At 40.4% G+C, this 27,999-nt stretch overlaps 1 protein-coding gene across 1 annotated transcript; it reads left to right on the forward strand.

Annotated features, from left to right (window-relative positions):
- Positions 1–33: 33 nt before the first annotated feature.
- On the forward strand, positions 34–27,999 carry anpepa (alanyl (membrane) aminopeptidase a). Its single transcript, XM_031285373.2, has 20 exons — positions 34–1,054; positions 4,910–5,052; positions 5,200–5,333; positions 5,600–5,720; positions 7,070–7,224; positions 9,416–9,529; positions 10,305–10,448; positions 10,838–10,903; positions 12,878–12,943; positions 13,040–13,188; positions 16,212–16,291; positions 17,363–17,496; positions 18,743–18,798; positions 18,946–19,093; positions 19,346–19,434; positions 21,703–21,813; positions 23,322–23,489; positions 23,591–23,731; positions 26,511–26,574; positions 27,689–27,999. The coding sequence occupies exons 1-20, from the start codon at positions 447–449 to the stop codon at positions 27,833–27,835; spliced, it is 2,838 nt and encodes a 945-aa protein (XP_031141233.1). The 5' UTR covers positions 34–446; the 3' UTR covers positions 27,836–27,999.

Consider the following 27,999-nt stretch of genomic DNA (forward strand, 5'->3'; position numbering starts at 1 on the left):
TGTGTGTGTGTGTGTGTGTGTGTGTGTGTGTGTGTACGTGTGTAAACGTGTGTGTACGTGTGTGTGTGTGTGTGTGTGTGATGGGTTGAAGTGTGCAGTGTGAGTATAAAGTGTTCCTTGAGGTTTACCTAACCCCTGCATTAGTGGCAAGACCACAGTAACCACCTCCAGATGTTTGAGAGCACAATCTGATTATTTACAACGAGGCCAATGAACATCGCCCTCTTCACACTATAACGCTTACTCTTTGCTCCTTGGGCAATGCCCGAGTTAATGCTTAATCTAAGTACGGACCCTTAATTGCTAAGGCCAAACCCTGTTTATGGGAGGGAGGTTACTTGGACGTGCACAGATCAGTCATTGCAGACCAGCTTAAGGACTCGTCAGACTCATCTCTACCAGTCAAGCAACAGGAGCTCCAGGGCTGACCATAGGAAGTGGCCACCATGCCCAAAACCTCCGTCGTATCCAAGGCTATCGCCGCCGCCTTTGTCGTCCTGACCGTGTCTGTCATCGGCGGCATTATCACCATGATTATTTTGTACAAAACTGAGATCTCGACAATGAACCCGACGCCGCGTCCGACGCGCCCAGTCAGCACCACAGTACTACCGCCCGTCATGCGGCTGCCGAAGAATCTCATACCGCTCAGCTACAAGGTCTTCCTCATGCCTCAACTCTACACCAGAATCATTGAGAAAGTAAACGTCACCAGTCCCAACCAGACAATGGACTTCTTGGGAAACTCTACCGTTAGCTTTCAATGTGTGGAGAGGACTAGCACCATCTACCTCAAAAGCATGAACCTGGCAGTTAGTAATGGAAAGGTGAAGAACGAAAACACAAACAAGATGATTGAAGTTTCTGCAATGAAAACCCACAGAGACGACACTAACTTCCTCGAGATCCAGTTGAGGGAGGCATTGGAGGAAGGAGGGAACTACAGTTTGTTTCTGACTTTCAAGGGAGAAATCTCAGAAAATCTTGATGGAATGTATGTAAGCACATATGTGGAAGGTGTGCCAGAGTATGAAGGCGATACAAATACAGACAGGTAAGTAAAAAACAATTACATTTTTTGTTGATAGAAAAATCAAACAATACTGCCAGGGTTACCCCCAGAAAACCATTCGGCACAAAAGCTATTCTATGAATGAATCCACTTGTTGTGCTCTCTAGCAACGCCGGCATCACGCCAGTGTCAAAGTTATAACGGTTTCACAGAAACTGAAAGAACGTATGGTGGTATTGACTGCAGTCAAAACCAACCAAGTTGTTTTCCCGTTTTTGTTGTCTAAATCAAAAAGCAAAAGAAAACCAAAAGTTAAATAATGGACCTAGATGACATCAAAGTACCCGTTTTACTATTTTTGGAATATCCCAGAATGCTGCGGTCTAGAGATTTGCTTTCAATTGCCTCCACTTCGTCAATGTCAGCTTTCACTGCGATCGTATCACTGTGAAAAGCAGAGACTTTATAAAACTAAGAAAATAAAACGATGAATGTCCTCTGTGGTTATTGATCCATTTATACATCGTGAAAACTGTTTTTGATGTCGTTAGCTGGTAGCTGAAGCCCACGGAGGGTGTAATGTATCCCATGATGCCTTGAGTAGAGTCTGTTAAAACATTGAAATTGACTCAAGATACTTATCCACGTGATAAGGATGTCTTGAATGTACCAAAAAATTCTTCTGAACATAGCCATACTGAGAAATCCAGAGAGAGTTGTGTGGAGATTAGTCTTAATTAGCTTTGTAGCAACTCATTTGGCAACGGCTTGAATGTAACGGACGTTCATTAATATCTAAAAGTTACCACTAAGGGCCCTATTTTAACGATCTAACCGCACGGCGTGAAGCGCCTGGCGCAGGTGCGTTAAGGGCGTGTCCAAATCCACTTTTGGAGGGTTGTACTTAGTGTCTTCATTAATCAGAGGTGTGTTTTGGGCGTAACATGCAATAAACCAATCAGATATCATCTCCCATTCCCTTTAAAAGCCAGGCGCGTTTGGACCTTGGCACATTGCTATTATGATGGTGGATTTGCACCGTAATATTTTTATTTGTAATCTTCTGCATGTGTGTGTGCTGCTGTGTGTCCCTGTGTGTGTAACAAGCATAGTGTGCGCGTGCTGTGCACGAGCCTAGGAGCATTTTATTAATTTGCTGTTAAAATAACAATGAAATGCTACGTTATTGACTTTAGACCAGGTTTTTGTTGGTCAATGCCACGATCACTTCCCGCTGCCTCAAGATAGCAAGAGTCCAGAATGCACCTGAACACACCTCCCTGTAAGACCAGCACGGCCATGGGCGCACAGATGGGCGCAGGTGCATTTGCTATTTAAACGACGTGGGCACTGGACAGAAAATTGACAACTGCGTCGATCTTAAATTAGCAAAGACACTTGCGTCGGGCTTTAATCTGCACTGAGCTGCACCGGGTGCAAGATAGGGCCCTAAAGCTTTAAACCACTCCAAAGCAAGCCACATATTCTGTTATTTAACACATGAATAAGCAGAAACATTGAGGTTAAACAAGCAGTCAGCTTATGTTTTGGAGGTATTTTTACATCAGTAAGCCATCTCCTCATACCTCTTTCTTTCTTTTGTTCTGATATGAACATCCAGCTCCTGTTCAGTCAAGAAACAAGCGATAAGAAAAAAATACTCTCAACCTAAAAAGGCTTTTTTTCCTCTACTTATTTTTTTTTTCAAACTCAAAGGCAAACCATTGCATGAAGTTCTTGGCTGCAGTTTTGAAGGAATATGTCAAATAGAAACGAAACCTAAACTCAGACCGTAACCTTTGCCATGATACTTATAATACAATAAAACATAAAATCAAAAAGAACAACTGTGCTCTATTAATCAGTCTAATCATTAACATAGAAGTGACACTAGAGATGACATTACTTTCTGTGTACTGTCTACTTTGCTTCCCTGCGACATTTTTCTCTTTTGAGAAAACAAACTTGGCTAACTCATACATTTGATTTTTGAGATGCTAAAACAGAAAATAAACTAAGGGCGTTTTCACACATACCTCATTTGGTCCGGACTTTCGGACTTTTCAGTTTGATCCGAACCAAAATTAGAGGTGTGAAACCTCCCCCGGACCACGGTCCGGATCAAAAGACCAAATTTTGGTCCGACCAAAAGAGGTGGTCTCGGTCCGGACCAAACTGAACCATGGTCCGGTTCGTTTACAGTGTGAAAGCATTTTTTGGATGGTTCAGACTTTCGGACCAAATACAAGAAGCTCTGGCAGGCTCTCCTTGTGTTACAAGACCGGGGAATAGCTCCTTTAAGGAATAGCTCGGTGCTTAGTGTGTAGGCTACATGAGAGAGTGAGAGTGACGGTGGATGCGCTCAGAGCAGACAGCTGTCGGCTATCAGAGCAGAGAATACATCAGCAGTTTATTTGTTAAGTGGTAGAAAATGTACAGTGTAGGTTTCCGTTTGTCTCTGAATAAATTCTCCAGAAAGTTCCAGTGTCTTGCTTCTCAACATCACAACAAAACAAAAAGAGCCGCGGCAGTATGGGAGAGCAGCAGTCAGCTGAAAAAACTCCGACCCAGAGAGAGGAGACGAGAGGACGGGGAAGCACGTCTACAAACCAATCAATTATAAGTATCTGGAGACGCAGCTCACGTATGTGATGACCGCAGGACGTAGTTTTGTCACGTAGAGATCTTTAGTGCGCTTGCATAACTGCAGTGTGAAACCAAAACTTACCGGATCAAATGTAGACAATGTAACAAAAACATGAACCTTGGTCCGGACCTTGGTTCAGACTTTCATGTGTGAAAACCCCCTAAGACACCAACACTAATCAAATACATTTGGATTGAAGTCAGTAAGTCTGAATAAAAAAGCAATGTGCATCAGATGTCTTTGCAGTCTGTTGTTTATGAGCTGCGTGTGAAATTTAGCATTTTAGAATAAAAAAGGAGAAAAATTCCAATTGTATTCAAAGTCCTCAAACTGCATTGGTTTCATGGTTTATGCTATTGTCTAATTTAATTACTGTTATTGAACCCATTTATCATGTGTGGCCCATGGGGTAAAGAAAAATCACACACATTTAGCATTTAGTTTAGCGCAGCGCCATTGCAACCATAAACAACACTGGCTTGACCGTGTCATCCTCCCTCCCCAGCTCCACCCTCTCGTAAAAAAAATGCTCACATCCGGTTGCAAAAAAACCAAAATGGCGACGCCTGTATCACCAAACTCAAGGTTTCAAAACAGCATTCTACAAAACATCTACCGAGTTCCATTTACTTTGGAACTCGGTAGCCGGAGCTAGGAATGACATCACACCTGAGTTGAATGCGTTCCATTTACAAGTGGGATTTTTCACTGTGTTTTTTGTGCATACAAACAGCGTAACAACATGTCCAGAAATAGCAGTTGGACAGGACTGTGTGTATGACTGATTTGGCGAGACACAAATAAGACAGAAGTGCTAATAACTGTATGTTACAGCTTTCACTACTGTTGATGTACGGGGCATCCATGTTGGATTTTTAGCTCGGGGTACTGTGAGGCTGTCCGAGTTCCGAGCTCTGAATTCCGAGGTCAGGGGGCGTGTTTCCGACTTTGACCTCGGAAAATCTGACTTCCAAGTACAAATGGAAATCACCATTAATAGGCACGCTACCATCTGGCTTCCTGTGTGTGTTACGGACTTTGTGGACACAAAGTGGATGCTGTTTCCGCCAGTTTGTAAAAGACACAATGGCACATTGGTTATTCAGTGAAGTCAATGCTTTTAAACATATCAATTCAAAGTAATTTCTCATGGGTTCTTGATATCCAAATAGTATCCTCATTATTTGTATCTAGTTCCTGCAGTATTTACCTGATAGTAAAAGGCTAACTGTCTTTATCTGTATTCGTAGATTCCTTGTCGCCACCCAGCTGGAACCAGCAGATGCCAGGAAAGTGTTTCCTTGTTTCGATGAGCCAGACATGAAGGCAGAGTTTCATGTGACCATCATCCACAGGAGAGACACAATAGCTCTAGGGAATGCGGAAATATCAGGTGAAGAAGCTCCTGTGACAATGCCAAATACCAACAATATACTGTAGCTCATATCTCTTAAAGCTGTCCCCTCAGGCAGTATAACAGCAATAACAGAATTATAGATCTCTTTCCTTATACTGGTCTGCTTTGTTTCCCCTCTCTCAGGGTCCAATATTGTAGACGATGAATGGAAATACACAAGTTTCCATCCAACGCCCAAGATGTCAACGTACTTGTTTGCCTTCACGGTGTCTGAGTTCACAGCAACCCCCTCCACACATGAGCGTGTGCAAATTAACGTATGTGCACTGTAGATTCAAGATGATTATTATGTCAGTGTTTTTGGATGAACCAAAACTTTATTTAATAATTAAATCATATCCATGTTTAATGACCTGGTCCTTTTGTTAAGGTATTTAACCTTTAACCTTAAACTTGACATGTCAAACCCACTGTTTTCTTTTTGTGATTAAGCTGAAATTAAGAAAATGTACAAGTACAAAACAGAAATACGTGGGAGGATATCTTCTATGCTTTTTCTTACCTCTGTGTTTGGCCCATCCAGACGTATGCTCGTCCTGAAGCCACTGCAGCAGGACACGCTCAGTATGCGGCCAGTATCACCGGAAAGATTCTCTCATTCTACGAGAACTATTTTGGAATTGATTATACACAGAAAAAGCTCGGTAAGACTTTAGATATAATTTGATTGTGTGTTGATGGATGAAAAGTATACCGTGTCCCATTTTTATATCATTTGATAGTAGTTGTAAATACAGTATGCTACTTAGTTTGACAGTGTACCCAAATGTAACCTAAATGTGTTGTAACATGTTTGCACCAACAGGAGTTCCCTGACCATATTCTACAATCAATCAGTAGCCACTACAGTGCTTTTTCTATTAGAATTTGAAGTCCTTGTGATTTAAACAAAGTTTGAGACAAAGTTTGAACATTTAGGAATCCAAAAACTACCACTCCCACGAAGTTTTACCAAGACGGGAGTATATATATCATACAGTATCATGACTATTGTTTTTTTCCTTATCCATGATATCCACCCACACTCATTTCATCTTTCCAACCTTTCAGCTGTAACCTCTACTTGCTATTCAAATATCAACAACAAATAATATTACCCACCCCAGCCTTTATAATAAGCTTCATCATTTTGTTGTGTTGCAGTTTGTAGGATAGGGTCTGGTTAGCGCACAGTAACAACATCTAATGATTTTAATGTTTAATGTGCATGTTGACACTTTAGGTACTTTAGTTTTTCATTTTAAAGGTCCCATATCATGCTCATTTTCAGGTTCATACTTGTATTTTGGATTTCTACTAGAACATGTTTACATGCTTTAATGTTCAAAAAACATTTTATTTTTCTCATACTATCTACCTGAATATACCTTTATTCAGCCTCTGTCTGAAACGCTCCATTTTAGCACCTGTTTCTTTAAGCCCCCCATTCCAAAAAAGCCCAGTCTGCTCTGATTGGACAGGGTCTAAAGCATCTGTGCTCTCTTTGATTGTCTGCACAGCCATTGCCAGGCAATGACTGTAACGGCACTGTAGTGGCACTTTCTACCTATATACAGTAGATATAGTATAGTTGTGACATCACAACCGTACGGAAGTCCTGACGGCTTGTTTTTAAGGCATAGTTTTGTGCCTTTCTCTGTGGATTAAGCGTTTTGATACTTTTACAGTATTTATGTAGTACCTCAACCTGCTTTATAATGGAAACCTCACTTTTAACAACATGGGACCTATAACATACTAACAACACTCAAAAATACTGCTTTAACTGGCACTCAGGTGGAAAGCTCTTGTTCAGTAACACACTAACACTATTTTTCCAGTTGGTAGCTATCAGTAGCTATCAGCTTTTGCCAGTAAGATTAGTTCTACCTCCACAGCAGCTCTGCTTTTCTGAGGAAAACCTACTGGATACTCTTAGATAGTTTAACAAACTGGCTAAGCAAATGTATGTTTATCATTTGATCATTTGTTCATATCTACGTGAATCCTCCAGATCAAATTGCACTGCCAGACTTGGCAGCTGCAGCAATGGAAAACTGGGGACTGGTCACATACTATGAGGGAAGCCTGCTCTATGAGGAAGGAGTGTCCTCAGTATTAAACAAGGAACAGATCGCTACTACCATTGCACATGAACTGGCACACCAGGTGAGAGGGGAAAAAACTGTGTGTTACAGGGCATTCACACCAAAAAAAGCGATCCGGCAATTTGTCGCGGGTGGTGCGTCGGGGGGAGTGTCAATGAAACGATCCATCTGTGTGACGTCCTGTTGTGTTCTTAAACCCCCTAACAATGCTCAAGTAGACTTTATATTTCACAATTACTGTTTTCCGTCAGATTGTTTATTGATTTCGATGTTTCCGACCACACTTGAAGGCAGATTTATTTCACAGGAGAGAGAGAAAGAAAAGAGACGAGCGAGACATAGCGAGTGCTTTGTTGTTCCAGGAAACATTCAGTTATTACACAAACCCCCGACCAGTTCAGTGCTTGTGTTTAGTTTTTTATCCTCGTAGTGTTTTAAAACTTTCTTGTGGCAGCAATAGAGGCAGCGATGTTTCCTGTTTCCTGTACGGGATTCTCCCACAGCCTCAAAACACACTGACAAGTATGATCTCAGGTTACATGATTGGCCACAGCAGCGTGACATGGGGTTGTGTTTCTCCAAAAGTTGAGTCGGTCTCAACATTTTGTCGCCGCAGCCTTCGGTCTTCCCCGCCGCAGCCTAAACGCACTACCACCATTCAAAATAAATGTAAAGACCTGCGACGCAGGCTGTCTGAACGCGGCCTTACCCCCAGGGGTTGCTGCATAGACTCTATTTGTGAAGCAAAAACATGTGGTTTGCCCCCAGGTGGCTGGCAGCAGTATAGGTCATAAACCCCGCCCCCTCCATGTTAGCGTATGGAACATAGACTAAACTACTGTACTGTACATGTCAAATAAATGTTTCCCAAGATGGTTTCTGTCCAATTAGCTAGTTCTGATCACACTGATGATCACATTTGATACTATAAAAATGGGGTTAAACGCTATGATTGACAACTGCGATTGACTCGCGATTAGGGTTGGGTATTGGTTGGGTTTTATCCACTACCGGTGCCTACTCGGTATTTTTAAACGGTTCCTGTGCTTAAACGGTTCTCGAACCGGTACTTAAAAAAAACCGAAACTGCACACACTTTGTCAAAAAACAATACCCTTTTATTTCCAGGGCCAAATTGAACACAATATTCTAAATCTAGTGTTGAAACTTTGTTAAAACATTTTGCATACATACAGGACTTGTTATGAGTTTCACATTATCAGAAAGTCAGCAGACCCTGAGTGGAAGTATAGGACATAGCACACATTGTCACACACGCTGTTGAATGGTAACGGTGTTTGCTAGCCTACTTGATATGCAAGATTCGCAGTTGCCATTAAATTACTAGACTTACTCGAAGAAGAACGGCTGCTGTCATCATTGTCATCATCTGTGATGTTCACCACCACGCCGGCAGGGCTGGGACTCTCTTCAATTTGTCCGGCGAGGCCGATACTGGCTGCTGCTGTTGAAGTACCTGGCCTTGCGTCTTGAGGTTATCAGACACGGTGCATTGTTCGGCTTTTAAATAAACTCCATGTGTTGCCAGATGTTTCATCAAATTCGACGTGTTACCTCCCTTGCGTGACGTTGGTTTAAGGCATCTGTTGCATGTCGCAGAGTCTGCATCCTTAGACATGAAATGCAGCCAAACCTTGAAGCGTTTTGCCTTCGGCATCTTCATTGATCCTCTCACTATTAGTTCTGATCAACAAGTGTGCTGAGTAGCGGCACTGACGTCACGCAAGTTGACGCCTGAACACCAGGGGGCGGTGAAAAAAAAGTCAGGCACCGAAATGAGGCACAGAAATTTTTTTCTCATTCAGTCTCGAAACTACCGTTTACGTCGGAACCGGTGCCCTACTGGTACCGCGTTTTGGTACCCAACCCTACTCGCGATTGGTTGAGCAGGTGTATGGGCGGGACTTTGATAGGCTCCACCGCTACTACTCCACTACTGCTACTACTGCACAGACTCTGGATCCAAAACTACAAGAGGGCGGCGTCCGTATCCGGGAGATTTTGGCTTCACTTTTGTACAGTGGGAGGAAGGGGAGACACGTCGTCCATCTTTTTTTACAGTCTAGGGTTACCCCTCATAAATACAACAGACTATGAGATCATTTTGACTAATGGATCAACTGCTCTCACTGTAAAGTAATTTTGGAAAAGAGCACCAACTTATTCAACATTTTATCGTGTTACATGACACTGTTACCTCAACTGTCCACATCTTCCCTTTCTGTTGACAGTGGTTTGGAAATCTGGTGACAATGAAATGGTGGAACGATGTTTGGCTGAATGAGGGCTTTGCCACCTACATGTCCCTCTTTGCAGTGGACAATGTTGAGCCTACATTTCAATTAGTAAGTTCAGTCCAAATATCTTTCTAACGAGGATCATGCTTTGAAGAGTCACACACACACTATTTTCATTTCTGTCATTTAACCCTTGTGTTGTCTTCGGGTCAAATTTGACCCAATTAAAAAAAAAAAAAAAAAAAAAAAATATATATATATATATATATATATATATATATCAGAAATACAGGTCTCTTTCAACCATATTGCCCAAAAATAACTTGGATGCATGGGTGTACGTTATATGGATACAATGTTCATCGCAGTTAAAATTAACGATTACTTCAATTGAATTTTGGGTGTTTTATAAAATTTTAGAGCATTTGAAAAAAACTGACTAAACGTTGACATACCAGTCTGTGATACACTCAACATCATCTCATCTTAACTATTAGTAAAAAAAATCATAATTTCTGCTTTTTGTAACTCGAAAAAAAAAAAAAAGTCATATAAATTAGGTTTATTGAATATGAATTAAAAACAAGCATTGAAAAAGTGACAAAACATTTAAAAAAGCATCAAAAGTATGGAAGAAAGCGCCAAAAACTATGGGAACAAAGGGTAAAAAAAGAAGTTCATTTTCAATTTCATGTAGTTCATGGTAGACGGGAAAACAACACAAGGGTTAATTCACTTTCACTGATGGGATCAAATCTTTTAGACTGTTTGGTAGAAGTTCTTTTTTTCTGTTGCAAAGCTTTTTAACCATGGTCATTGAAAAATACACGTGAAAAGAAAGATTGATGTGAAAAGGCTACACATGCTCTTTGTTTTTCTTCAGAAAGAACTGAATATATTGGCCAACCTCCATACAGCGTTTGAGATGGACGCTCTGGCCTCATCCCATCCTCTCAGTCCTCCGCAGGAAGAAGTCCAGAAGACTTCTAGTATCATCCAGATGTTTAATTCTATAACCTACTGTAAGGTAGGGCAGTTTATCTGTATCAGCGTTTTATTTGCCTGAGAACCGATGAAGTTAATTAATTAAAAAGTGTTCTACATTGGCTCAGCTACAGCTCTGTGTCTGTCGCTCTGCTTCGGTTTCACTTCCCACTGAGTCTGACTTAGTGTCCCCCCCCCCACACACTATCTGACTCTCTATTACTGGGTATTATGTTGGAAGTTTCTGATTTATCAAATAATTGCTTAAAGCATTTGAACAAAGTTTTTTGTTGGAGTGTGTGTGTGTGTGTGTGTGTGTGTGTGTGTGTGTGTGTGTGTGTGTGTGTGTGTGTGTGTGTGTGTGTGTGTGTGTGTGTATATGCGTGTACTATGAATATTGACATAGACATGGATCTGGTGTTCCCTCTGTAGGGGGCAGCTGTGCTGAGAATGCTGGCAGACATCGTGGGTGAAAGGGTTTTCATCGAAGGAGTCAAAGTAAGCAACTACTTTAAACCTCACTTAGTCGAGCTGAAATAGGGCCGTAATCCTTATAGCAGCATGGTGGCCCACTGGTTAGCACTGTGGCCTCACAGCAAGAAGGTACCCGGTTCCCTTCGTGGGTTTTCTCCGGGTGCTCCGTTTTCCCTCACCACTAAAAAAAAAGTAACCACACATCTACCGAGCTGATGTGTGGTTAGCGTCTGACGTCGTAAGGCTGCAGTGCATCACCAGGTTGGTGATGGTAGAGAGTCCCAGAGGAGAGAATAAACTAGAAAATATTCACATTTAACAAGCTGACGTCACAGACAAGCGGATGGATTTGGCTGTGTGTGGTGACGGCGCCTTTAAGGAGTGTTCAGACAGAACCCCCACTGGACTAGACAGAATTTGTTTCTTTTCATTCCACAAGCATCTTTCCAAAGATGCATCCTATCCAGCTGCACACATGCTCTCTCAATTTGGAGTGCTCATGTAGTCAGTTACATAAGTAAAACAAACTCTCTCATCATAGATCCAAATCTGCTCTGTTGACACTAACACCATCTCTGTTGCTCTGTGGTCTAACAGTCTAACATCTGGTATTTGTTGTTGTTGCAGTGTGAAAAGACAGAGGCTACATTTACAGCTGCACACATGTCAATGCATTGACAGTTATGAACAAACAATACAGCACCAACTGTACCAGTCACTGAGTAGTCACAACAATAAATTGCACATAAAGTATTGCACACATCCCGTGGTTATAACATATTGCATGTAACAGCATTTGCTACGTTTTGGCAAAAGTGAACGTGCACCAAGTGTTTTTATCTTCAGTAGAAGAACTAATCTCTGTTTAAACTAACAGGCCCAAACCTCATATCTCATCAACATTCTGGTATACTGGGCAGAAACAGGAGGCAGCGTGTACACTCCACCAGCTGCTGGTAGTTACCATGGTAACGTTAGTAGCTTTAGTCTCAGAGACTCAGAGACTCAGAGACGTTGTGACCGATAAGACCCAATCAGGAGGAGAAACGTTGGCGTCAGTGTCGGTGTTGCCAAAGGTCTCCGTTTGCGGCCGTTGAGACTGAAACACAACCCTGCAGATTCAGAACCAAAACGGATCAGAAGTGTTTCCTAATGTCTCCGGTTTAGGGGCTCGGAAACACCAGAGCAGGGGGAATGAGAGGGGAAAACACTAGAGCAGGGGGAATGAGAGGGGGAAACGCCAGAGCAGGGGGAATGAGAGGGGGAAACGCCAGAGCAGGGGGAATGAGAGGGGAAAACACCAGAGCAGGGGGAACGAGAGAGGGGGAAACATCAGAGCAGAGGGAATGAGAGGGGGAAACACCAGAGCAGGGGGAATGAGAGGGGGAGACGCAAGAGCAGGGGGAATGAGAGGGGGAAACGCCAGAGCAGGGGGAATGAGAGGGGAAAACACCAGAGCAGGGAGAATGAGAGGGGAAAACACCAGAGCAGGGGGAATGAGAGGGGAAAACACCAGAGCAGGGGGAATGAGAGGGGGAAACACCAGAGCAGGAGGAATGAGATGGGGAAACACCAGAGCAGGAGGAATGAGAGGGGGAAACGTAGCAGAAGATATTCCTTTTGAAACCAAAACGTAGCAATGTAAACAGGTTACAATCCACAATTTAGTCCACCTGTAGTTTCTACTGCTCCAACCAAAAGGGAGCAGGCATTTGCAGGATTGAGAAACGCCCCCCTTCAGACCTACAACATCTGCTGATCCATCATTGCTTTTCAAGTGCATATGGCCAAAACATGACAGAAACTCTTTTTTCAGTCAAACATTTGGGACATCATTGTGAAACTGGGATCTGCTGATAGCAGCTGTGTTTGGATATTTTCATCCAGCTCTCAACATGAATTCGAAATGCACAATTGCCTCCTGAAAATAATTATATTTTAGCATGATGAACTGTTAACTATAAGCTCTCTCTGCATCTCTATGTATTTGTGTTTTAGACCTACCTCTCCGACTTTAGCTATAAAAATACGGACCAGAATGACCTTTGGAGATCTATACAAAAGGTAAAATCTTAGTCAGTTTGTTTTTTAAATCCAAATTTTTGTTGCTGACTGTAAGCATGTCTTGTTTTTAATACTGTAATTGTGCCATGTTGGCAGGCCGAGGATAAGAATGGTGGTCACACCCAGGTTGCACGGTTTATGGAACCTTGGACCAAGCAAATTGGCTATCCTGTCATCACCATCAACACTACCAATGGAGAAGTCAACCAGAAGCACTTCCTGTTCAATGACTCTGCCGAATCTAGGCATGTGCTAAATGGACGTTGCTTCAGTGTACCAATTAGGTTACAGCTCAGCACAGTAATGATCAGGATCATACCAATCCAGTTATCATGTTACTGAAAATCATTGTTCATCATTGCTTTATCTGAAAATGTGTTATAAAATGTTAACTTTTGAGTGAGAATCAGTGCGTATTTATAAGAAATAGATCGCACAGTACATCTTTAGAATGGAAGCAATGGAAGAAGTCACAACAGCCAACCAGACAGACGGCATTTTCAGGTTATAAAACGCGTGGCGCATCACACTGCCTTTTTTTGTTAAAGACGCCCCGATCAGACAGAGCTTTTTGCAGTTGGTCTTTTTTGTTATTCTTGCTTGGCAACCACTTACAATCACCCGTCCTCAGCCAACCATTATTTTGCTGTGTAGTTAATTGTTTTGGGCGCTTTTTACGCTCTGAGTTGATGTTTTTTCAACTCCAGGCATTCAGGGCATTCCTGCAAAAACACGAGGTGCAAACTTGAGGCTGAAGTGAGCAAAACGCTTTACTCTCATTGAAAATAATAACAAAATGGCGCCCCAGGCTGCTAAAATGCATTCTGTTTGATCATGGCCTTACATGGTTGGTGCATTTATTGACTTAAAAAAATGGACTTAGACACAAAAACATAGGAAAATAGGGTATATGTGGAATCTCGTGAGGGTTAGTACTGGCTCGACTGCACTAATCAATATTTTTAAAGGTCCCATTTTATGCAAATTTTTCAGGTTCATACTTGTAGTTTGGGTTTCTACTAGAACATGGTTAAATGCTTTAATGTTCAAAAACACATTATTTTTCTCATACTGTCTGTCTGAATATACCTGTATGCACCCTCTGTCTGAAACACTCCATTTTAGCGCCTGTCTCTTTAAGCCCCCCCTCCTGAAAAAGCCCAGTCTTCTCTGATTGGTCAGTGTTTCCGGCTCTTTTTGTATCTACGCTCTCAGAGTCATTGCAGCTGGGGAATGACTGTAACAGCACCGTAGTGGCACTTTCTACATAAGTTCACGCGCCAAATCCTGGATGGCGCCATGACACTACACAAATGCACTTAATTTCCGCCGGAAGTGGTTTGCGCAGCGTCTGCCGGTGTAAATACAGCGATTTCAATGCTAGCTTGGGAACACGGTTCTACTACTTTGACTGGAGATAGCGTTACTCTCCCCCACCCGAATTAACACAGTCTGACGAGAAAGAGGCAAACTCCATACCCAGTGAAAGTCACCGTTTCTCGGTTATTGGATGACCGGGGCTCCGCGGACCTCCGGAGCTGGCTGGCTGCCAGCTGCCGGCATAACTTTCGTATATTTACAGTTTGAATTTCGTCATGCCACTTGTAGAACATCTACCCCAAGGTCTTATGAAGCTAACTATGGTGTCCGATTTCAATTTAATGCATTTTTGTGAACATTAGGAGTTTTGTTTCAGAGGTCTAAGAGGAGGTTAGCTAGCTCTCATTGATAGAGCTCCATCCAGCCGCAGGCTCTATCAATGAGACTCGCGGACAAGAGGCGTTTATTTCCTCGATCGTTTGTTTAAATAACTCAACACACCATTATAAGATTAATTGGAAACTGCAGTAAGAGATTGCGGGCGTAACAAGCTCGCTGACCGCACTCTCACTCACACACAGCGGCCATTTAGCAGGAAGAGTTAATTCATTGTTATATCCTCTTTGTCACTGCGATATCAGTGCTTTGTCGGCACAACGGAGCTAGCTAGCAAAACAAACCCAGCCCACCAGAACGGAAGTGGATTGCATCGACGGGAGGAGTTTAGGATGTAGAGCGGAAACGGCTCAAAAAGTTGTGTATATATATATATATATATATATATATATATATATATATATAGTGTAGTTGTGACATCACAACCGTACAGAAGCCTTGATGGCTTGTTTAAAGGCAAAGGACTGTGTGCATTTCTCTGTGGATTAAGCGTTTATAATACTTTCACAGTATTTATATAGCACCACCTGCGTTACAATCAAAAATGACATGGTCACTTTTTACAATATAGGCCCTTTAAAAGAACAATGGCTGTTTGATGTCAAAGGTGTCACTCATGAACCCACAGTGAATGATCACGCAACTCAGGGTGCAGTTTTCCTCAACTCTACAGAGCTTTTTAGTGTCTTTCAGTTCGTTGTTTGTGGCCAAAAAAAATCAATTAATGCAGGTTTAACAATACTGCACTAATGTAATGTAATATTTCCCATTACTGATCACAGATCAACACTAGTTTGTGGTCAACATGAGACACCAGTGATAAGAATACTGTCCAAGTTCACCTTCCATTTGCAGACAGTTATAATGGTGTTGTCACTTATTGGCATGTACAGTATTCATGCATTTTTGACCAATGCAAACCATAGGTGGAAAATGTGAGCAAATGCAGTATGGCAGGAAAATTGTGGTCCAAAACTGCATCTGAAATAATGACTCCCTCATTTTTAAATATTGAGTGAGTGCCACCCATTCAGTCTAGGATTAGGAAAGATCCTTTACCTTCACTATCTTTCCAAAGTCCAAAGTTGGATCACAAATGACCAGTGACTTCATCACACCACAATGTCTAACTCCCTCTGAAAATAGTTACCAAATAATTACAGGTTCATGGGTCTGTTTTAGTTGGCAAAATTCAGTAAGTTCTTGCATCAACGTCAACTTATTAAGCGAGTATTTCCCTGCCAGGCCTGCATGAAATGATTGCAGCTGATTACAGTAGATTATACTTATGGCATGTGGAGTGTTTTGAAACAATGTCTTGTAACTCTGTGCTCCATAACACTGTCGTTGTGAGTTGCACAATCATTTACAGTAACCTGTTTTTATTATTACAGGAGATTAGATTTTGTGGTTTATTTACAGATACAGATTTTTAGATTGTTATTTAGACTCTTCATTCAAGCTGAATAATCATTTCCTGGATCATGAACATTCTAGCCCTATCATAACTAGTACTTATTATTGTTTTTTGTCTTTTTTTCTGTCTATTTAGTCTTTGGTGGTACGTCCCGATCAAAGTCATGTCAAATACTTCTAAATCTTCTCTTGTCTGGTTGGAATCCAGCGCCCCAGGTAACAGAATGTACAACATAGAGCTTTGCAATAAACACCTTGTTTCTCATAAAACTCACATTTTTTAACAGCTTGGTTTTCATATTGGTCAAAGAACCATCGATTTAGATGTTATCTGTTTCATCAGGCTCACAGAGGACTAAATAGAAACACTATGGACATCTTAAGGCAGATATGTGATGGTCTTTGATTGGGTAGCCTACAAGTCAGTTGAAAATGATGGGGTCATATTAGTAACATAATGAATAATTGCACACAGAAGGATTCACAAATGTATTTGTGATGCACACACAAACATGTTTTTTTTTACATAGATGTAATAAAAAAAATCCACATATATTCATATTTAAATGTATTTGCAATTTTCATGAACATGCATTTACAAAACTTGTCATGCGTAAACTTCATTGCATTTGTGTGTGGATGTTTTGAGACCTCTTTTGATTTCGCTTCAACAGGGAGTTATTTGTAGCAATCATATATATACTATGTATGTATGTATGTATGTATGGAAGTACATTAGGGGGTCATGATTTCTGAGTCCATTTAAGCTAACCCAGGCTTTTAATAGTTCCACTTTGGCTCCAAAAACAACTCTTTCAGTTTTGTCAGAAGGTCAGAGCACAAGCTCTGGCAAATCCAATCTTTGATTTGCTCAATATACTTTGTTTGGATTGGACCACAGTCCCTTGGTGATATGGTTATGTAAATGTGTGTCGTTTGCATAATTATGGTAACTTATTGTGTTATTTTCAAAAATCTGGTAAAGTGGAAGCATGTTAATGTTAAACAAAAGAGGCCCCAGAATGGATAATGAAATGATAAATATTTTTGTGTGCATTAAAAGTATTTTTGTGTAGCGAGTCATTTATATATAAATCCTGAAATACATTTGTGAATCCTTCTGTGTGCATCCATTTGTTATGATACTGATCTGACTCCACAGGAAATGGATGAGACAGACCAGAGAACAGATGACCATATACACAAGATTACCTTTTCTCCATACTAGTTTTTCATTTGTATTCATACTGTGCCATTGATTATGAATGATATTTGCCTTTTGAACAGTTAAGAAAGACGAATTCCTTTCCAAGAATGGGGAATGGATCCTGGCAAACATCAACTGTACTGGATACTACAGAGTCAATTACAACCCAGAGAACTGGGACCGCCTCCTGACTCAGCTGGAGATAGACCCGCATGTGAGCACTAGACAAAATAATGACTTACCAAATCACAGAACTGAGCAGAAACAACCTCCATCTAGATATTGTTGATTTGACTGAATAAGGAATTACATTTTATAAGCTGCTTTTCACCTGAAAGTAAATGACAACAGGTTTCCCCTAAAGGCTTAGCCGTGGAGTTCTTGGAGATTGGAAAATGAAATTAAATCTTGGCTCATTTATCCTAAATTTGGACTGCAAGATAGAAAATCGTTTGATGTTACCACACTTCCCTGTTTGTCAATTTATTCTTGCAGAATTATATTGAATCCAAAACGTGAACCTCATTTTTTTTTTTTTTTTCACTTGATTAAAATGAACAGTGCTATGTTCTGTCAAATACACCTATTCCACAATGGGTGTACTGAATTTGGTACTTGTATTAACCACGTCATTAACATCAGTTGAAATATGAATATTTAAATATGAATATGTCCAGGGATGGCAATGTCGTTGAACTGGTCAGTCCACCACTTTGGTCCAGACTGAGATGTCTTGCCTGTTGGATGGATTGCTGTGATATTTTGTACAGGCAATGGTTCCCAGAGGATACATTCTCCTGACTTTGTAGATCCCCTGACTTTCCATCAACCAGCAAGTCAAAGGTCATTAACAGACCTAAACAGAATCTGGAGTTTTCAGCGGGTATCCAGAATAAAAAACTGTGGAAGTTAGCACACTGTTTGGGAGGCCTGGAAGTCAATACAGTCACTATGAGTCATCTGGAGAACATGAATGTCGACAAAATTTCATGGCAATCCATTAAAAATCGTCTGGAATAAATTGCCATCCATTGAGCAATTGCGTTCAGCACAACTAAAAAGCCATTTGACATTTGGATTATATGGCAGCTTCAGACAGACCTCGTAGAAAGTGCTAATACAGGGACATAACTTAAACTCAAAGAAATGTTAAGGTACTCATACCTTTCTGGCTGCAAGGGAAGGGAAGGGACTTTATTATAATAATATAATATAATGATAATTTAAATTGATGGGTTAATATCTGACTTTGAAAACACAAACTTCAATGTAATAATCAACAGATTCTTTTCTTTTTGTTTAATTAGCATTTTTCCTCTGGAACTCCAAGTCTTCATTGCTTGCTCTCATGCTGATTTTGCTGTTAGTAGACTGACTAAGTACAGTTGTAGATATCTTTATATTTGGTATTTTTGAAAAAATAATTGTCACCTGTCTCTCATTTTGCTCTTGTCTTTTAGCGCTTCCCACCGATGAACAGAGGGCAGCTTATTGATAATGCATTTTTCATGGCAAGGTAATGACTTGGATTCAGTTGATCCAGACTGCTACAAATCAATTTTTCTGTAGGTGAAATGTGTTGTGATGACACCAGAATTTTAGGTCGTGCTGGTTGCTCATTTGCCTCCCTTATTTTACCAAATCTAATCTCTGTTTTCTCCAGGGCTAAACTTGTCGAAGTGACTCTGGCTCTGAATTCAACACGATTCCTTCGCAAAGAGCTGGACTTCCTTCCCTGGCAATTAACAGTCAGGAACCTTGAGTACTTTGTCGTCATGTTCGATCGCTCCGAGGTGTATGGACCCATGCAGGCATGTGTCATTAAAACATCCTTTTTTTGTTTGTTTTTTTTAATTCAAAATTCAAAATGAATGTTGCTTTTTTTTTTACATCACTAACTTAATTGAGCAGTATTGGATGGAGAAGCTAGATTTAACAGACTAAATGTGCTTGCCTGTGGGTGTTCATGTCCCTTATCAGAACAATATGCAGATGTGCAATAAAAATGTTATATTGCTGCGTGTGTTCCCGTAACTCTGACGTAAAGCTGTCTCTTCCTGTAGGCATACCTCCGTGAACAGGTTAAGGGCCTGTACAACTCTCTCAGAAATTACACAGACAAGTCAACAATCCCAAAGGATCACTCCTCACAGTAAGGAAAGACAGGTTTTTCTACCCTCAGTTAATCATTCAACAGATTTCCACGTTTGCATTTTACAGTTCTACAAATTCACAGTCGAGTCTAAGAGTGCCAATGCACAGGTGTGTGAGTTTGCATTGTCAGCTTATACATCATCAGTTATGTTGGACTTACATTTATCAGCTGGACACAAACATGACTGCAAATTAATGCGAATGTTGCTCCGTTTCTGCCCAATGTGTAAATAGACAACTGGTTGCTAAAATTTTATCAGTGCTGTGTTAAGCTGCCCCCACGCAGTACTATTACTCAAGTACTGTACTTAATTACAATATTCAGTTACTTGTACTTTACTTGAGTATTTCTATTTGTATGTAACTTTATACTTCTTCTCCACTACTACCAATATTTACAATACATACAGCAAAAAACTAAAAAAAATAAAGAATTCATGGTAACACTTTACTTGAAGGTATCTACATAAGAGTGACATGACACAGTCATGAACACATGACACTGTCATGACACCGTCATGACACATGAACCCTAACCCTGCACTTTGCACTTACTACTAATTTTTAATGGTATGTTTGTATATGTTTTTAACCTCAAGGGCAAGCAATTCAGACAGTATTTTAGACCTTTTAAATGTTTTATTTTTTTAGGATAAATAATGTTTTTAATATTGGGCTAATAATTTAAATCGTATTGTGATGCCAGGCTATTTATTTACTTACATAACTATATATAAATATATTTTATTTATTTTGTAATGTCTTTGGGAGAGAGACCGGGATAGTTGTGGAGTTGACATTTTATTCAAAGTTTTAATCTCCCGCTGTCCGTCCTGTCCAGTGGTTCTTTTAACCTGTTTTTAATATCCTGCCGTCTTTTAAACAGCATTTTTGTATAACCTAACCCGGCTTTTTTAAGGAGATTTTAAGTGTTTTATGTACACCAGTGGTCCTCTTGTGCCCGTGCCCCTCGCAACATCCTGGGCGTTGCGTTTTAACCCAAACCTAACTTTTCATGACAAAAACCGAATGACACTTACCAAAAGAAGCGTTATGTCATAAACGTTTATGACTTGTTTACAATGTTTATGACACGTTCATGACAGTGTCATGTCACTCTTATGTAGATACATTCAAGTAAAGTGTACCCGAATTCATTAAGCAATTCATGATTGTGTCTCCCTAAATGATGCTATATTTCATTCTTAAAGGGGCTGTGATTGACATTCAGAACATTAATGTAGCAACAAACAAATATTTGCTATGTAAAGATATAGTGGAGTGATGGTCTCCTGAGCAGAGAATGCAGTCAAACTCAGAATCAGAAACACCAATAAGTACACTTATTTTGGTTATGGTTAATGATGCATACATAAACAAACATATTAAACATTAATATGAAATAAACAACACATACAGAAAAAAATAGACATACAAAATAACTGTTGCATAAGAAAAAAGAGGCTGAATGGGTTGAGTGCAGAATTTGCAAAGAATATACACTTTATGCAAAGAAAATACTCCCTCTGTGTGTTGCAATCTGAGCTTCTCTGTTCTTTGTTTTGATGGCCGGTTTGGCCATGCGTGCATGTTAGTGCATGTGGCTGTGAAAAAACGTAGGTATTTCACGTATTGGGGAACGGTCTGTGAGAGCCGTGTGGAAGCAAGCACAGCCTGCGTTTTTTTTTTACAGCCTCTTTAAGGTTGGAGAAATAATCTCAACTCAAGTTTTTCTTCAAATCTTTTCAATCTCTGTGTTCTTCGAAACACATGAGATTATTTAACATCATTTAACAGGGTTTCTGCAGGGTCATAAAAAGTCTTAAATTCGCTCAAGTATTGTGCTCTAGGTCTTAAATAATTTTAAACGGGTCTTAAATTTTCCTTCGTCCATGTAATGCTACCTCTAATGCTCAATGAAATGTTTGTTTTATTCCGTGGTGTAGTTCGTTCTTTCGATAGTCCCAATATAATTCACTGTATACTGTATGTACAGATCATTATTACTCCGTGTCACTTTTATTGAATTTAAATAATTCTATTAACTTTGCACATACTTTTGTGATTCTGCATTTTGTTGTACTTTAATGTTGTGAAATAGGTCTTAAAATGTCATTCATAATGGTCTTAAAAATGTCTTCAAAAGTCTTTAAAAGTCTTAAATTTGACTTGTTGAAATCTGCAGAAACCCTGTTCAATATCTGTACACTTATAATAATATATGATACTATGTGTATGTATATAAATTAAATTGTGCTTCCTTAAGGCACAGCCAGATGCTCGCCATAGAGGTGGCATGTTCCAATGAACTCCCAGAATGCTTAGAGATGGCTACAAAGATGTTTGCTGACTGGATGAACAGCAACAACACTAACCCGTACGGACACTACTGAATAAGTATTTTTAATTACATCACCTTTCTACTTCATACCTTCTGAAATTATCCTAATCTTGCACGACTCTATGTTTAAGAAAAAAAAATGGTCTGACTGTAAAGGTTTTTATTATATTCTGTCACTTTACTCTCCAGCAATGATTTGGTGAAGGTAGGTGTCATTTAATCACTTTTTGTGTTATTGGTTGGTGGCTGTTGTTACCACTCTGCATTGTGGTTCTTATCTTATCTTTCTTTTGTATTTGTATTATCCTAATTTATTCATCACATTTTATTTATTTGTTTGCTGTTGTCTTTACTTTTACTCAATGTCATTGTGAATGAGGGCTGCCCCTCAATGATCTCTCGAGTTTGATTAAAGGTTGAATGAATGAATCTTTAAAGCTGCACTTGGCAGGATGTTTATGCTAACATGCACTCTAATCCTAAATCACAAATTGGGGCGATCGTGGAGAACATGATTAATATTGCTACTTACTGAGAAAGTATTTGCCAAAACAAAACTCCAGTACCTCTACACCTAACCTTCTAGCCTTTTGGGATTCAGGTGCAACTTTAAACTAGAGGCATTGACTCTTCATTAGATGTGTAAACTGCTCATCACATACATGTAATTACATGCATGGAAGTGTGTTTATTCCATAGACTGTAAAAAAATAATGAACAAAGTATCTGCAAAGTGAAGCCAATGCTGAAGTGACTTAAACCTGCATTCTGTCTCATTTCAACTGGCCCCACAAAGAAGTCTATTATATCATAAAATGACTGTACTTCTCACTTGGTTTATTACCTCAGTTAACATTTTTACAACGAGTTTATGGTCTCAATCGCTAGTTCAATACAGCATGATGTTTATTTTGTAGATGTTGGTCCCATTTATTTTAAAATTGACAATAAAGCAGGGGATGCTTTAGGACCTGTCAATCAGGACAGAGGCTTAGCAATGCTAACCATGCTAACACTGTTCACAATGGACCTGAACTTGTTTTTGGGTGTGGCCCATGTTTTGGTCTTCACCATTGTGTTTTCACTTTGTCAAAGTTAATTTGAACATTTTGCTTGCCTAAATATGTCTTGTTCAGTGGTCTGCCAACCAAGCTAGTTAGCTACAGCTAGCGTAAGCTGGTAACTTAAATGAAAGTTTGACGATTTTCTGTGTACTTCCGTACATGCAGACGAATGGTGGCAGTACTGGATGACTCGCTTCACAAGGGTCAACCATAAACAACACCGGCTTGGCCGCGTCATCCTTCCCAGCTCCACCCTCTAGTCACATCCAGTCAGTGGGGTTGTCCAATGTGTTGTAGTGGGTATATAGTTCTGTATATTGGCCAGAATCTGCATTTGGGGGAGGAGGGGGGCCATATCATTTTATCAAAATACAGGATTGGGATGGGGAGGCACCCTTGTTGCCCAAGAATACATTTTGAAAATGAGACCTGATGTAGGGAAACTAACTGTGCATGTATGTTTGTGTGTGTGTAATTCAGCATCCACCCCAACCTGCGGTCTGTAATCTACTGCCAAGCTGTGGCTGCTGGCGGGAAGAAAGAGTGGGACTTTGCCTGGGCGAGGTATCAGAGCTCCAGCGACACCTCCGAGAAAGAGCAGCTCCGTGTAGCTCTGTCTTGCACCAAGAAGACCTGGCTGCTCAACAGGTGAAGCTTGTTTCATTATGGACACACCTGTGATAAGGTGAATCCCAAGCACGCAGTTGTTATTGAGTGAAGAGCTAGTCAGTGCCTTGCTTATCTTACAGATACCTGGAGTACACTTTGGACCCTGACAAGATACGCCTGATGGATGTCGACTCCACTATTTCCGACATAGCCTGGAACCCGGCGGGGCATGCGCTGGCCTGGAACTTTATCAGAGCACACTGGGACTACGTCAGTCAGCAGTAGGTTGCTTTTTGGACTATGTCTACTGCCTCTTAAATTGGTTTATATTTCTGAGTCATGAACAAGTATTCAAGATAGTGCAGTTGGGTTTTACCAATATAGACTTGAAAAGGAAGAGATGATGCCAAAGTTTAAATGTAGCCATTTTTTCTCCGACAGATTTACAAGAAAATTACAAGTATTCATGGTTTACCCCAGAACATAGGCTTGTCAGGGTGGAGGAGCCGACCTAACACAGCAGTTAGAGCGTGAGAACTCTGAGCTAGAAAGTTCTTTTTATGGTGTACTCCATTTTAAAGCTCCAGCAATCTTTTTCTTTTGGTCACTTGGGGACAGAACTCATCAACAAGCTAAAAGTCACACACATTTTTCATATAGAGAGGCAAAGTCCCTCCCCTTTTGGTGGACCAACATGGGACTCCATTTTGGAAAGAATATGTTACAACGGTAGTGAACTGCGAGAGACAAAGAATTATTTGATCCAGTTTCAATTGAGCCATGAATTACACATATGATGTTTGTCAATTCCAAAGATAATTTTGCAAGAGGCTAATGCAAGACCCCTCCGCTTTGCGTCTGGGTCCTGGGTAGTCTATATATCGACAGCGTTTTATTTACGGGATAGTTCCGGTGCTGCCGGAAATTCCGCCGGATGTCCCTCATTTTTGGCCGGATGCCCCTCAACTTCCGCTTTCTTTGTGTTGCCATTCTAAACTCCGGTCGATTCGTGAAACGAGCCAGAACCGACAATTAGATTATATTTACCTTTTTTTTTAAGGAAAATTCTCATCCCACACTCGAAAGCCATTTTAATTCCAAAGGTCGCCTCCCTACGTGACCGTTCCACCAAAACAAGTTCCTTCCCGAGGCTATTCTGCAGAGGCGCCGTGGCTCCGTCCGGTGCTTAGCGCTGTCCAAGACGATTGTGATTGGTTTAAAGAAACACCAACAAACCAGAGCACGTTTTTCTCCCATCCAGGAATGCTGCGTGGCCCTCTTCCGTGGCGCTGTGGAGGAAGGTCTGGCAATGCAAGACTAGTCTAATCCTAGCACAGTATCGGCTTCCTGATGTGTTTTTTTGTCTACAGCTCTGTCTCATGACCTGCTCTGAGGCCATGAACTGCCCGTTTAAAAAGACCACACTGTTGTTGTTAGTGTTTGCTTCATGGACATGCTTCTGCTCGCTGCCTTGTCCCAGATCTGAGATCTGAGAGCCTGGCCTAGCCTTAGTGGCCTGTGGTCCAGTAACACACTGGAATAAACACATCAAACAATACACTACAATAAACAGTGGCTTATATAAATCTTGCACGGTGTCATCAAGGACAAAGGTCTTGTTATTTAATCAGTGCTTATCATTAACTCGCCTTCATAAAGTCCCCAATGTTTGTGCTGTTACCAGGAAGTGTAAATACTATATACATAGCAGACAGGGTTTCATTTCATGAGCACACAGTGATACCTGAGATTGATCTAAATCAAGTAATCAGCAGGGATTCTAAATTCTCTTTTAACCATACTATTCATACTAGGGCTGCAACTACTGATTATTTTAATTGTCGATTACCATTTTCTCCATTAATGGATTAGTTATTTGCTCTATAAAATGTTAGAAAATGGTTAAAAATGTGGATCAGTGTTCCCCAAAGCCCAAGATGACGTCCTCAAATGTCTCGTTTTGTCCACAACTCAAAGATATTCAGTTTACTGTCACAGAGGAGAGAACAAAGTAGAACACTATTCACATTAAGGAAGCTGGAATCAGAGAAGTTTGACTTTTTTCATAACAAATGACTCAACCAATGAATGGATAATCAAAATAGTTGGCAATTCATTTCTTCATTCTTTCATCTTTGCAGCTCTAATTCATACTTGTTAATAAGGTCAACCCAGCTAAAACTAATGCAGTCTAATACAACAGCCCTGTAATAAAGTCTGCCTTCATGAAGGCTATAAGTTTTTGTTTAAACTGTTTTAGAGACGTGGTAGTCTATATCGACGACGAATCATTTAGGGGAGGTTCCGCTGGATGTCCCTAATTTTCGGCTGGATGTCCATCCCCTTCCTCTTTCTTTGTGTTGGCGTTCTAACCTCTGGTGGATTTGTGAGGACTATGGTTAACTGCTCCTCAGATCTCTGCAGGGTAAATCCAGACAGCTAGCTAGACTATCTGTCCAATCGGAGTTTTCTGTTGCATGACTAAAACTATTTTTGAACGTATACATGTTCCTTCCCGAGGCTATTTTGCAGAAGCACCGTGGGTCCGTCTGTCGCATAGCGCCCCCCCACCCCCCCTTCAAGACAACGAAGAACGACAAGCCAAACCGGGCCCAGCCTCTGGTTATGAATACAAAACCTTATGAAGTCTAACGTTTTCCATTTTTAAATACATTTTTATACTGATCAATAAACCGTTAGTGAAGTTAAATATACACTAGTGGTGTAACGGGCCGTAGTTGATCTCCCTCCCTAAAAAGATAAATAGGTTTGGACTTATTATTTTTTCCAACTGAAATAAAAATGTTACTAGAGAGAAAGTAGGCTACCAAAAACAGGTACCGGTACTGAATTCCTGGTAGTGTTATCGGTCCAATTGTTAAATAGGAAAACAGAGAACTCATCTTGAATGTGTTGCTTAAAAGTTACAAGTACATTTTTCTCCCATCCCAGAATGCTGTGTGGACTAGCCAGACCCTCTTCCTCCCAGGTTTTGTGGTGATAACCTGCATTGCACTATACTTAAAAACTGTTTGTAATACTTTGTGTCTCTGCTGCCAGGGATGGAGACATGCTGATCAATGCTGTGACCAGCAGGTTCTCGACACAGTTTGAACTGGACGAGGTAATTTATTGATGTTTTATTATGTCTATATGATAATACCTGCGTGCAATGACTGCAAGAGGAAACTCCCCTTTCCAGTCACCACCAGTCATTACAATTATATCCACTGAGTAACTAGATACACCCTGATATCTTATCAGAGGTGTCTCTGTCATGTTGAGTTATATGGGTGACAGCAAGTTAGTTTTACCTCTGAGCCCAAACCCCAAATTTCTCTCACTACGTCATTTCTTATCTATCGGACAAGGCTGGTTATATGCAGTGATGGAATGTAGCATAGTGCGTTTACTCAATTACTGTAGTTAAGTACAAATTGGAGGTACTTGTACTTTACTTGAAAAATGGGAAAAAACAAGATTTCAGTAAAGCTACAAACTGTATTTTTAACTACAGAACAGAGCTTTTTTTAGCTTATTAGAGTTATTTTCCAGTATTTTTTGGCACCACAGCTTTTTTTACAGTGTACTTTTTCTGCAATGTACACAAATGCATTGCATTCACCAGAGAGAAAAAACAATGGAGACCATATCTCATAATTAGGACTTGCTATATCTTGTGGAGATCTGGATCTCATAATTACAAGAAAAAACATCTCATAATTACGAGGTCAGGCCGCCAGTTTTTTTCTCACACACACACACACACACACACACACACATACACACACACACACACACACACACACACACACACACACACAATTATATATTTTTTGAAAGTTTGAAAATGTCTCAACCTGAATCCAACATATGATTAGCAAATATAAATTTGTCAAAAAGCCCATTGCTGATAGGCTTAATGACCTATAGGTAGTCACTAGGTAGCCATCCACAGATACCTAATCCTAAGGACACATGGATGTTCAACATTAAGACATGATTTATAAAATCAGGCCAACAATTATTTTAATAGCTTAGTATTATTCTATACACTAAAAAGGTATGTGTAAAGGCTTTAAGCCACCCACACATTATTGTAGGCCCAGTTTTATATGCAACTTGATTTCATACAATATATGCAGTCCGTGATCAGTCTTTCTCAGAAAAGGGTTCCTTGGCTTAAAAAACTAACATAGCTGTGTGATCTGTGTGTGTGTGTGTGTGTGTGTGTGTAGCTGGAGCGTTTTAAGGCGGAGTATGATCTGGGTCCTGCTGCCAACGAGGTGTACCAGGCCATCGAGCAAACCCATGTCAACATCCAGTGGGTCAGGGAGAACAAAGATGCTATTCTCGAGTGGTTTGAAAGAGAAACTGCTGAGTAGGGTGGAAAAACATGATCTTTGATTGTTTTAAAACAGGGGTGTTTAACTCAACTTCACTAAGGGCCACACTGGAAAATAAGAATCACATCGAGAGCCAGACATGTAGAGTTTATTGACATGTTTTTATTTAATCGAAAAAGTCAAATACTTTTCACCTTCTTATT

The sequence above is a fragment of the Sander lucioperca genome, chromosome 7 (genome assembly GCF_008315115.2).
Source record: "Sander lucioperca isolate FBNREF2018 chromosome 7, SLUC_FBN_1.2, whole genome shotgun sequence".
Classification (NCBI taxonomy): domain Eukaryota; kingdom Metazoa; phylum Chordata; class Actinopteri; order Perciformes; family Percidae; genus Sander; species Sander lucioperca.

Excerpts from the sequence above, each read along its gene's own strand:
- anpepa (XM_031285373.2), top strand. The coding sequence starts at position 447 with ATGCCCAAAACCTCCGTCGTATCCAAGGCTATCGCCGCCGCCTTTGTC. Across the intron at positions 1,055-4,909 it reads GGCGATACAAATACAGACAG|ATTCCTTGTCGCCACCCAGC; the intron begins GTAAGTAAAAAA and ends CTGTATTCGTAG. Across the intron at positions 18,799-18,945 it reads AATGCATTTTTCATGGCAAG|GGCTAAACTTGTCGAAGTGA; the intron begins GTAATGACTTGG and ends TGTTTTCTCCAG.